Source organism: Rhinolophus sinicus, chromosome 5, assembly GCF_057876585.1.
Source record: "Rhinolophus sinicus isolate RSI-liver-muscle chromosome 5, RSI-T2T, whole genome shotgun sequence".
Lineage (NCBI taxonomy): Eukaryota > Metazoa > Chordata > Mammalia > Chiroptera > Rhinolophidae > Rhinolophus > Rhinolophus sinicus.
The window spans coordinates 876,213-889,206 of record NC_142505.1 but is presented as its reverse complement, the minus strand read 5'-3'; the positions used below and the strand labels follow the sequence as shown (position 1 = coordinate 889,206).

The 12,994-nt window shown below is 45.1% G+C and overlaps 1 protein-coding gene across 9 annotated transcripts in view; it reads right to left on the bottom strand.

Moving 5' to 3' along the window:
• LOC141567141 (uncharacterized) overlaps positions 1 to 12,994 on the bottom strand; it is a 178,436-nt gene that overhangs the window by 72,596 nt on the left and 92,846 nt on the right. For 2 of the 9 annotated variants that reach the window (XM_088798097.1, XM_088798098.1), the window contains exon 2: positions 4,317 to 4,436. The exons of the other annotated variants lie outside the window; for them this stretch is intronic. In XM_088798097.1, the coding sequence (XP_088654223.1) occupies positions 4,426 to 4,436 (11 nt within the window). In that variant the 3' untranslated portion in view covers positions 4,317 to 4,425. The remainder of the gene's footprint in view (positions 1 to 4,316; positions 4,437 to 12,994) is intronic. 9 annotated transcript variants of the gene reach the window in all.

The following is a 12,994-nucleotide window of genomic DNA, read 5'->3' as shown; positions in this document are numbered from 1 at the left end:
AGCCAGACCCCGACTCTTTCCCCAGTACCAACCATCTAGGCTCGTCAGGGATATAAAGAAATCAGAAAAACCTTTGCGCTAACAACGTTTCAGGAGATTTTTAGCGTCTCCTTCTTCTCCCCACTTTTCACGAGTCCCATGATTGATGCAAAGAGAGAAACAGACATTCAACTTAGAGAAAAGGCCACCACCAACACCATCATCTTTTTTCCAATTATATGGTGACTGTGACATTTCTAGAGTATTAGACCACTGCAAACTTGACAACCATTAGCACAAATTTATAGAAAATTATTAAACGCACTGGAAATCATAATACAAACACTCAGGGATGAACACGGTTACTACTGTGATTTTATGATTTTGTCTATTATTTCTCTGCTACATGACAGAACTGAATTCAGTGCATTACTTGCATTATTTTGCATAAATTTCAGTGAAAACTTTCGAGGACATTTTTCCTTTCAGAGGGGCTACTGCCAGTTGGCTCAATTATTGGAATTGAGACACTGAGTTCTATTACTAACTCCTAGGACAGACTCTTCTCATTTCTGAATTCCCCCCAATCAAAATCAATGTACTAGCTCTTTATTCCTGGTGCCTGAGCAGCCTGTCAATTATCAAGAAGTTGCCGATTGCAGACATCATTTTTAAATGTCTACAGTGATAATGTCTTACTTCATCCATGCACTTTGACAAACCTTTTATGTTTATGTGGTTTTAACGCATTCTCTCAATCTTAGCGAACATTTAATGAGCAACTAACTAACCTGCGTTGGGCTCTCATAGCTTATGAGTATGTGAGGAAAGGTCAGTGTATTTTCAGTTGTCTCAGTCGATTAAATGAAGCTCAATCAACAGTAAACACTGCCTTTGAAATACCAGACTAACTCGTACTTTCCAAGACGAAGCTCTTCTTGTCTGCTCACCCACAGACATTTTCTGCCCCCGATTATGTGCGCAAAGCTTCTCTGTGGCCAGAAGACGAGAATGGCAGCATGGCCCGGCGCGTGTGCCGCGTGTCCCCAGTAGCGCTGACTCTGACGTTGTCCCAGCTTGGCAGAACCTTCCTCCCTGTCCCTCTAAGTGATATTTATTCTGCCTTCAAGACCCAACTCAAAAGTCACCCTCACCTGATGCCTTCCCTGGTGTTCTGGTCCCCAAAACAGGCACGATGCCCTCGCCTACATTCCCATAGCGATCCAACCACAATGCTGTCGTGGACGAGGTCGAAATCTTTAACTCAACGCTTTATTTGTAATAATTTTAAGTACATGTGCAGTTGTAACAATTCATACAAATTGATCCCATGTTCCCTTTCCTCAATTTCCCCGACGGCAATATCTTACAATAGCACGGCATCACAACCCGGCTTGACACTGATACAGTCGCGATACCTGGCATTTTCACCCACAAGAGGTTCCCTCATGTGTAACCACATCTGCGTGCCTCCCACAGCCCGGCCAGCTCAGCATCCTTAACCACCGGCACACACTGTTGCCTCCTCCATCGCTATCATAGCATCTTTCAGTAATGACATATAAACGGCTCATAAAGGATGTCGTCTGTGGGCACTGCTATGTAACGAAGCACAGTTCTCTGGGAACCCATCCCGTCACAGACACATACCAGCCTTGCTTCTCATCCACTTGGGAAGCACGCGGCTGTCACCGGGTTTTGACTGCTGGGAAGAAAACCACTGTGAACATCCGTGTGTAGCTTCTGTGTGAATACACGAGGTGTGATCAGGAAATGCGGTGAATGTTTAAAAAAACACCAAACCTTTATTACAATAAAGGACACATTGCCATTAATTCCCCTCAGAATACTTCCCCTCTCTTCGAACACACTTATTCCATTATTCTTGCCACTTTCTGAAGCAGTTCTGGAAGTCCTCTTTTGTGAGTGTCTTTAGCTGCACTGTCGTGGCTGCTTCCATGTTCTGAATCATTTTGACTTTGGGGAAGAGCCAGAAGTCACACAGTGCCAGATCCGGTGAATAAAGAAAATGAGGACGCACCATAATTTTTATTTGACAGAAATCGCCACACCAGAAGTGATGTGTGACACAGAGCATGGTTATGATGGAGGATGAAATAAAGACACTCACGAAAGAGGACGTCCAGAACCGCTTCAAAAAGTGGCAAGAATGATGGGACAAGTGTGTTCAAAGTGAGGGGGGTATTTTGAAGGGGATTAATGGCAGTGTGTCTTTTACTGTAGTAAACTTTTTTATTTAAACACTCACTGTATTGTTTGATCACACCTTGTATCAGTGAGTAGGCTGCTATCGCCTCTGAGAGCAGGACCAACGGCGGCTGGGGCTAAGTGTAAAGAATGGGAAGAGGAAATGCAGTCAGTGCCGCCAACCCTCTCAGGATGTGCTCACCTTCCCACCTCCATCCAAGGTATGGCCTGCATCACAGGTAAGGGAACCAATTCAGGTCAGCACCTTGGCCAAAGTCACCAACGAGAAGGCTGGGTTACAATGGGAACGCAGTCCCAGTTAGCCAAAACCCATGTCTTCTCCCTACCTCAGATCTTTCCCTAAAACTTAAGTCTGAGAGCCCAGAAAGAAAGCCTCACCAAATCCTTTTAGATTCTACTGTGAACACAGAAGCCAAAGTATTCCCGCAGAAAACGCCATCTTGAAACATCGTCTTTGCTCAGTGCCAAAGGGCACATTAGAGTGAGATCATTTAATAACTAAGTTTAATTACCCCAAATTATTTTCTCCCAAATGTAGGAGTCTTGCTCCCCAGAGCCTCCGAACTTACAGAAACTGCTGACTCAGAGCAAGTTTTCCTAGACGTGATACAGTTCACGTGCAACATCTGTTCTAAAGTATTTTGCACAGCAAAGAAAATGGATACACGCAGTATTTCACATTAATAACCATTAAGGGAACAATAATAACACAATAATAGAGAAGTGGGGGCATCTCTAATGAAAGGAAACGGGAGCTGGCAGACCAGAGCCTCACTACCCCACAAAGCTCTACATGAAAAACCGGAGTGAAAGGATATAAACGCATTTTTCTAACCTGTAAATTCATTACTGCCCAAGTTCATCGGTGTATGTGGTATGAGACATACTAGCCTCATTTCCTTTGTTCCTTTGTCAATCTTCAGGCCAACAATTATAGGTAAGATTGGCAAGTTGGAGGGATAGGGGGGCAATAATACATATCACGATTCATCAGAAATATCTCTAAAGCAACAAGACTCGGTGGGGGCAATCTTGCCCCCTGGGGACATTTGGAAATGTCTGGGGACAATATTGGTTGCCACAAGCTGCTGGGAATGTGCTAATGGCATCTAGTGGCTGGAAGCCAGGATGCTGTTACACCCTCCCACCCCTCAATGCACAAAAGCCCCAACAAAGCATTTTCTGGCCCAGAATGTCCAGAGCCCAGGCTGCGAGATCCCATGTTGAAGGAACCCCACTGAGGCACAGGGGCGCTGCGGCTAGTGACAGTCACCAACGTTCCCAGCATGCCGATCACACACGGGCAAGTGCTGCTTGCAAGTCATGAAACATAATCCTTCAACTGTCACAGATGGAAGGGCGCCTGGAAGGAAGGATCGCACAGGGATGCGTGAAAGAACACAAACAATGTGTCAGGTCAATATCCCCATGTACGCCTTTTAGCAAACGTTGGCCCCCTGCTCAGAGATGGCCTGACACATGCATAACTAACTTTGCACACACACACCCTGGACCAGAGGCTGGAACTACACAAAACAGCTCAGCAAAGACCTATATGAGGTGTGGTGCCAATTTATCCATGAAGAGAGAGACACGTGTAATTGAGAAGGCACTGGTCAGAGAAGCCGCAGCTGTGTAACTGATACCTCATCGCTCACCAGAATCTATTATCCATCAGGCAGAACAAAGGTGGGCGATTGGCCCTGATCCACTGAGACGATTTACCAAATTACTGCATAAAAGTACACTTAGCTCATAGAAAAGTTATGACACTGACCGATCAAACCCCAGTGTACTCAGAATTAATGGTAATTTGACCTAACTTCCTTTGGTGGGTTTCAGACAATACTGCAAGGGAATAAATCAAAAGGAGTATAAAAAACTCAACTGGAAACTGGAAATTCACATCAGATTTCTTCCAGAACTATAGAGACTTCAACAGAGTTTGGGCCTCAAAAGCTGTAATATGGAAAGTGTCAACAATAATTTTAAACATGAATCAACTTTGTTATTGCGTTGGTTGCTTACCTATTATCATACAACAAATTACATACAGATATTAGTGTGCAATTTAATGTGAACACAAGCGGAACAATGAAGAACTGTACCTGTTCATACTAAACTCAGGCTTGAACCGGGGAGAAATCCTCTGACAGCTGGTGGTCATCAGGTCAGCAGGAAGGTCCTCTGGACAACTGGCCCATTGCTCCCAATTCTTCATTCCTGGCCTGTAATTAGAAGTACAGCTGCTAGGCCCACTGTCACATGATTCTCATTGCCTCCCACTGATGTGTGATGAGTCTGTTTCCTCACTCAGCTGATGCTGGGTTCAGCCAGTGACTGGCTCTGTCCAACAGATGACAGGCTATAGTGATAGCGTCTTAGCTACAAGTGAGGGCGTTAGAGGAACTTCATCTTCTGCTCCCCTTTATTTGTTCTCTTGCCATTTGCTGTTAGAGAACCATGCCTCGCGTGGCGACTGGCTACTTAGAGCTTACCCTCAGACTCGAGAGCAAGAGAAATACTTGCTGTTATAAGATAACGCGATTTTTGAGGTTGCTCGGTAGGCAGCAAAAACTATTACACGTACATCCTTGGTTAGTGTAGTAGTTTTTGCTGCCTAACAAGCAACCTCAAAAAATTGCCACTGTGGAGGTTCTTCCAAAAATTAAGACTAGAGTTACATATGACCCAGCAATCCCTGTCTTGGGTATCTACCCGAAAAATCTGAAAACATTTATCCATCAATATATGTGATCCAATGTTCACTGCAGCTTTATTTACGGTGGCCAACACATGGAAACAACCAAAGTGTCCTTTGACAGATGAGTGGATACAGAAGTTGTGGTATATATACACAATGGAATACTATTCGGCGGTAAGAAGAGATGATATAGGACCATTTGTGACAACATGGATGGAGCTTGAGATTATTATGCTAAGTGAAATAAGTCAGACAGAAAAAGTCAAGAACCATATGATTCCACTGATACGTGGGATATAAAACTTAAGGCAACAAAGGAAGAAGACAAACAAACAACAAAAACTCATAGACACAGACAATAGTTTAGTGGTTACCAGAGGGTAAGCGGGGAGGGGGATAGTAGTTGAGGGTAAAAGGGATCAAATCTATGATGATGGAAGGAGAAGTGATTCTGGGAGGTGAACACACAATATATAGATGATGGATTACAGAATTGTGCACTAGAAAACTATGTAACATTACTAACCATTGTCACCCCAATAAACTTTAATAATAAAAAAAAGAATGATTATGTGTACAAAAGGCTTTGCTAACAATGTTTACACCATGCATGTTTGATGTTTACCCCCCCCCCCCAGCATTTTTCCCCGAGATGCCCTCACTCCAACCAGTTAGGAGATGCCCTCACTCCAACCAGTTAGGACAGAAGGCTGCAGTGAATCATCTTGTCACTTCTCTTGTCACTGTGATTTGATTCAGTTATGGACACATGAATTTAGAGGGACCAATCAGAATGAACTGGAAGAGTGACCGGAGAATTATGTCACTGTCCCTTCCAAGTCTTTTCCTAGACCAGGGGAAAGTCAGGCTCCCAGTCATCTTCCTGACAAAGGAGAAGCCTGGAGCCAGACAGACTTAAGCCAAAAAGGCTGAAAATCAAGTCAACATATCAAAGATATAGTAGAATTATAACATTTTTCCTGCAGGACGAAATATTTTCTCAATTTTAGACTAAATTTTTAATCTTCCAAACTTCACATAAAACATAAGAGACTATCTAAAACTCTACTAAATGTATAATGAGCAAGTTTAATCCCAGGTTTATAAATAAGACGCACAAGAAGCTCTGAGATCAGAAGGAATAAAGTGTGTCTGTCCTGAAGTCAAGCCTGAAGAAATCTCTGCTCCTTGGTAATGCAGGTGAAGTGTCTGCTCCACAACCGAGTAAAGGGCGGTCCTTTCTGGTAGCTCATCAGCTTGCCTGGGTGCAGTGCTGAGTGTTCCTTGGTGGCTGTCGCTAGTGTGCAAAGGCTGCCTGAAGCCTCCAAGTGTGTGATAATTCTATTATCAGATGTTAATATTTCACTTCTCGTTGCTTAGCTACTGCCTGTATTTTACAAAACAATATTCTATTTCTTTGACTACAAATGTGATAAATACTCATTTTATATAATTTAGAAATTTTCAAAAGGTACAAAGAGGAAATGAGAGCCAGCTATGTTCCAAACAGCATGTCAGCATGCTGTTGTGTTTCTCGCTCTCCAGACATGATTTTCTACAATTACACCATTTATGTGATTGTGTGCCTTGGTTTTTTCACTTATTGTATGTGAATGTTTTCCTATGATAATCATTTGTTAGACGAATCTTTCAATAAGCCCCTGTGCCACTTCAGCATGGTCCCACGATCTCCATGAATTGCATTTGTCACTCTGTGTAACCCGAGCACCTGCTCCTGAACTTGACTCTGGTCACAACAGACTTGTTGCTCTTCCTCTGACAGGCTATGGTGGTGACACCTCAATGTCTCTGCACTCGTTGTCCCTTGGTTTCGAATGCCACTGTCCCAGTGTACACGGCTAATCACACCATCTCCCCAAATGGCATGTCTCTGTGACACACACCAGGACTCAGCAGGTGGCTGTGACCACGGCCTCTGGAGTCGAGCTTCACATACTGGCCATGCGATCTGGGGAAGCTGCTGCAGCCTCGGTGCTTTGGGAATAACGGTAAGTAGGTCGAGGCCTGTGTGAGAACTAAATGCATCCATCTCACACATCTCTCTTCCTTCCCAGCGGTGCGCCCCGAGTCAGCTCTTTTATTGAACTTTTTCTTCTCCACAGTCCATTTGTTATCTCCTAGCACACTGTATTACTTCCTGACTGTTGCGTGTTGTTATTATAAATTCCTGACATATTGTGTTTATTGTGTGCTGTCCTATCCCCCCTCCCTGTACTACGTGTTCTGCAAAGGTCAAGATCTTCGCTGTGAAGAGCATCTCACACAGACATGCACTCAGGAACACAAACGGATGGACACTAACACAGAACCTACAGGTCATCACCATCCAAAGCTTTAAATGTCTTGCTCCTTGTCACCGCCCATGAAACAGGTGTTATTACAATGCTCCCCATCTTACAGATGAGAAAACTGAGGCCTCCCAACACCTGTCACCTCCCAGTTGGTAAGGAGAGTGTCACATGTCCTGGGCTGTGACACCATGTTTGTGACCGTGTGAACTGGACCCAAAGAAGGGAGCACAGTCAGCTACACCCAGTGTCTTTCGCTGCCTGGCCTCCTTCTGAGGCACAGGAATCATCATGGGGTCTCAGAGGGTCAAGGGCTACAGAGCAGCAAGTCTGAAACATGGCCGCCTGGCCCTACCACGCATTTCAAGGAGAGTGTCTCGGAACTAAAACCCAAACCAAATAAAAATTAACTCCAGAAGAGGGGTGAAGGGGTGTGCTTCAGGCTGAGGGAGGTGATGTCATAGGTCACGTGGGGAGGGGGCCGACAGAGAAGAGGTCAGACAGGTGGCAGCTGCCAGGCCACGTGCAGCCATGTAGATGAGCGGTGCCTTTGCTTTCCGCAAAGGACAGGACTGCCTTGGAGTGCTCTGACGGGTAAGGACACTGGCAGGGCTGCCAGCGACATTGTGCTCATGGACCCTGGAGCTGTGCTGTCCCAGAGGATAACATGGCCACATGTGGCTATTTAAACTGACATGTAAGACAGCTGAAAACGCCATGGCTAACTCACACTAACTACGTCCGAGGACTTCACAGTCACACGTGGCTGGCAGCTGCCTCTCAGCACAGGTACAGCGTCACAGAAAGAAAGTTCCATGGGCAGCGCTCCTCGGAGTGTGGCGTGCAGACCCCAGAGCTGGGCGCTGTTAGAAGTGCAGGGTCAAGGTCCTCCCTGTGTTCTGGCTCCTAGGTGACCTGAGGGCATATCAAAGCCTGAGAACCATCATTCCAAAGGCAGCTGACCATGGAACAGAACCTATTAATCGTCTGCGGCTGTGAATGCGGTGGAAAGCGGTGCTAAACTTCCCATCAGAGCACAATGGCTGAAGAGGTTCCAGGACTGAGGAGGGCAGGCCCCCAGGGGCCTCGGTGGCCTGAGCGCCACAGTCCGTTAGGAACACAGTGAGATACACGCATCACGGGGTTCAAACCAAACACTTCACGTTTAGAAAGAAAAGATTGTTGTACAGCTCTTTCTAAACATGGTTTCGAGGTGTACCCCCTGAGCGCCCCAGACACCCCATATTATCCCTCTCCAGTATCTGGCTGTTGTGAGCAGGGCTGCTACGTATCGCACCCACAGAATGCAGGCTGCGCCACAGAAGGCTTGATGTTCTTTTTCAGGATTCCCCGAGGACGACTATAATGTGGAAGTGTTATTGTTAGATTGAAACCGTAGTTCTGTTTTCAGGAGGACGGTTGCCCATTTACTGCCAACTGTGCTCTTGTCACACAACAGATCCGCTGGTGGTTGGGACCCATTTCAGACACGCACTGCAGTCCAGTTGCTACGTGACCAAATACCCGAGGAAACTCACCCAAACCCCAGGCTGTGGACAAAGCATCATGACACATGTGAGGAGAGAAAGCAGCAAACAGCTGGCCTACGCTCAGCTTTAATTTTGAGCTAAAGAACAACTGCAATAACAAAATGATTATCTTAAAGCTCTTAACTCGTAAGTGACTGAGTGGTTTCCCATCTTAGCGAGGACACTGCACTGAGAGCGATCAATCACTGAGCGTTTCTCTGTGTCTGGGGTCGTGCTAACTGCTGTGCACACATCACCTCCTGTCTCATCCACAGCCAGGGCAGGCGGCGCAGGGGACCCCGACCGCTTCCCGCAGGTGCTGCGGGCACACGGGGCGCCGGCTCACCTCCCAGGCCTCAGGCGGGGCCGCTGCCAGGTAAGCCAGGCAGCCTGCTTCATGGTGCGCCGTGAGGTGTCACCGCGGGCCACACGGACCTTAGCGTTCTCGTACTTTCAATACATTCAAGAGTAAAGACGCGCATCTGAAAATGTGTCAGAAGCGTCCACCCCACGCAGAACGAAAGCGCGGACACGGAGAGCAGGCGGCGGTGCCCCTGAGAAGCCCGGGTCTGGGCAAGGTGCCCGTGAGGACAGGGCACCCAGGGCACCCAGGGCACCCAGGGCGAGCTTGGAGCAGCGTGGCCCCGGCTGGGTCCTGCGCTGGCAGCTCCCACTCTGCAGGGCAGCGCCTGCGAGAACGCGGAGAGGCTCTCACTCATCTTCACCGCCCGCGTTCACACCACCGCCTCCGGACTTGCGTGGAAGTGCACGAGTGTGCTGGGCACACATCGGCTCCCCACTCGGCCCCAGCCAAAGACACCGGGTCACCACCAGGCGGCGCCCTGTCCCTGCAGGCAGATGACACCGACCTACAAACCACTGGAGTCACCGCGGAGGGACGGCGGGGGTTGGAAGGGCTGATCCCTTTGCAGGGAGGGTGCGAGCGGGGCCCAGGAAGCCCGCGGCTGCGCGTGGGCCCGGGGATGGGGGGCAAGGGGGTCAGAGCAGTCAGGAGCCTGCAGGACAAGCCCCCGTGGCGTCACTGAGACACGGAGTGAAGCGCTACCCAACTGTTGTTAATTCAGCTGTTGAATTAACACATGCACTTTTTACTTACGCCACTTAGAGATGGGTTACTGTCACTTGCAAGAAGATATTCACAAACGTAAGGCATTTTAACAATTGACCCAAACATAATAAACTCCATTATGATACGTTTATCAGACTTGAGAATTTGGGGTATGTGATACTTGACAGGGACCTTTTGACACTTGAGGAGGGAGGAGGAAGAACCCAGAAGAGGGAGGGGACTCCCTAAGCGCGGAGTGGGATGTGTGACAGCCAGGACCCGGGACAGGTGGCCAGCATTAAACAGGAAGTAGCCAGGGGCGGCTGCTTCCACGCATGACCGTGACTTTTGGGTGAGGACGGATTTAGCAAAACGTGAGAACTACAGTTTTACGTGCGAGGAAAGCTAAACACTCCAGTAAAACTATTCGTCCACTGATACAACCTCTGCCATGAGCCAGCGTGTCCGATATGTCGGTATTTATTTCACAGGCTTTGCCTTAGTAACAAATTGCTCCAACACTTATCAGATCACAGCTTTCCAACCACCCCCTGAGCCTTACCCTCCCAGGACGGACAGGTGGGGCTTAGGGCAGCTGAACCCCTGAGCAGGTACCTGTCCACCAGGAACGCACTGAACAGCCAAGCAGCAAACAGCACTTACGTCTTGTTCCGCCCGTTTTAACTCCCCAAGACCTCACTTTGCTCATATGCAAAAGGGAATACAGCACGGAGTTTATGTTCTGTAGAGATTTGCAGTGAAAATTACAATCACTATAAAATAACATAAAAATTGTCCACACTGTGCCCAGTACACAGATACTAATTACATTATGGCTGCTGTATTTTATGTAACCAAACTTTACATTTGTTTGCCAATTACATTTGCATTTGTCTGTAAATGCACATATTAAGTCTGAGATTATCGTTCCCAGACAAAATATGTACATGAAAACAACCTACAAAAGGAAAATACTCGATTTTTCAGAATCCCATAATGTTGTCATTGTTTAAAACTGGAGTTTCAAAGGAAAAGTGGCTGGATAATATAGACGCCAAAGTAAACCATCTTCCTAATCAGGGGACTTACTTCTCACAAAGCCACAATCACACTGAAACTGCTGGATGGCGCCACACAACAAAATTGGATTTCAGCGACAATCTGAGGCAAGAGTGGCTTCTTATGAGTGAATCTTATGTATAAATGAACTGGATAATGATCTCCATAACTGAGACTTCTGTAGAGCCTGTTTCTGTCCTTGACGCACGTTAAACATATCTATAATGTATATGTTAAGCTGTTTAACGTACAGTCAGAAAGGTCAGTGTATTTCATAGAAGCTGAAAGGGATCTAAAAGGTATTGGCCTCGCGGGAACGTAGCATTTGGGAGTTGACGGGAAGTTGTGGCAGCAAACACAGAAGCCAGCGTGCGTGCACAGAATCTGCAGCAGATGATGAGGTGACGACCGCGGCGAGCTGTGGGAAGTGTGTGCAGAGTGCGCATGGGAGAGAAGAAAAAAGTTTCAATAGGCTGAAGATCTGTGGCTTTATTCTGGGAGGACGGTCAACGTCAGTGAAGAAAACAGCTGAACGGGCGTAAAAGAAGTGCTGATCGTGGAAATGGAGACGGAATACGAGGACCTGCTGTTTCCTTTCCACTGTCAAGCACTTTATCTCTATATTTATATTGACATTTAATTTCACCCTATTTATATTAAATTCCACCATATTTATATACCATAAATTGTGTACCCCAGTCTCAAGTTAATGAGCACTTGAGTTTTAAATTAGGGGCTATTTTGATGAGCTGAGATGCACATTTTTACAAATATTTTTGTGGACACAGGTTTTACGTCAATACCTAGAGTATATGTCTAGCTTTGTACAACACCTTGGGTCAATCTAGAATACAGACGGTGCCCCCCAAAAATGTATACACATTTTAAAAAAGGAAAAAACTGTATTAAAATTGTAATGCTGAATATATACTGATAACAAAAGATGAATACAAGTCACGTTTGACTTATGCAATTACAAGAGGTGCTCAAAGTGGTTACCATCAGTGCAATTTTAATACGGTTTTTTGTGTGAGAGAACATATGTTTAACTTCATACGAAACTACCAAGCTCTTATTCAAAGTATTTGGATATCTGACATTCTGCCAGCACGCATGAGAGTTACAATAGTTACACATCCTTGCCAACAATTAGTATCATCATTCTTAATTTTACCAACTCTAGTGGGTATAAAATGATGTATCATGTGACTTTAATTGGTATTTCTCAGACGATTAATGATATTACCCAGTTTTTTTACATGCTTGTCCTGTTGGTCATTCTTATGTCTTCTCTTGGGAAGTATCTGTTTAAAAGTTTTACCCTTTTTATTGGGTTGTTTGTCTTTACAACATTGATTTGTACAAGTTCTTTATACAATTCTAGATAAAAGACCTTTCAGATATATGCATTACAAATATTTTGTTTCAATCTGTGCCTTGTTTATTCATTTTCTTAATGATTTATTTGATAAACAGAAGTTTCCTTTTTAACATAAATAAAGTTGAAATTATCAGTTTTTATAATGACTAAAGCTTTTGTGTTTTGTCCAATAAATATTTGCCTACTCAACATGGCAGAGACATTTTCCTATGTCTTCTTACAGAAGATTTACGGTTGAAGATTTTACATACACGCCTTTGAACTATCATGGATTAGTTTAATTTTGGTGTATGAAGTGGTATATGGAATTGATCCAGCATTATTTGTTAAAAAAGACTTTCCTTTCCCATGGATTTAATTTAGTACTTTGGTTGAACGTTAATTTTAATGGAAAAGTGGCTCCGGATAATGAAAGAACTTTGGTATTCTTCATTTTCTAGCTCTTGGTTCTTTATGTTCTCAAAGCATTGGTATCATTTTTTCTACTTTAAAACTCATATTTTTCTAACTATATTTATATTTCTAGCTTATTTAGTTGTTCTCAGCAAAAAGGCTGTTCTAAAGCCTTCTAGTTAGTCATTGCCAGAAGCACAATTTCTTTATAGCTCTTCAAAAGTAAATTTGATATGAGTTACTGGATCAGCTTTCAAAAAAAAAAAAAAAATGTTACTGTATCATCCTCTCTGATAGGTCTAGAATGGGCAAGGTTTTCCTAAGGTGGCTTTGGTTCACTGA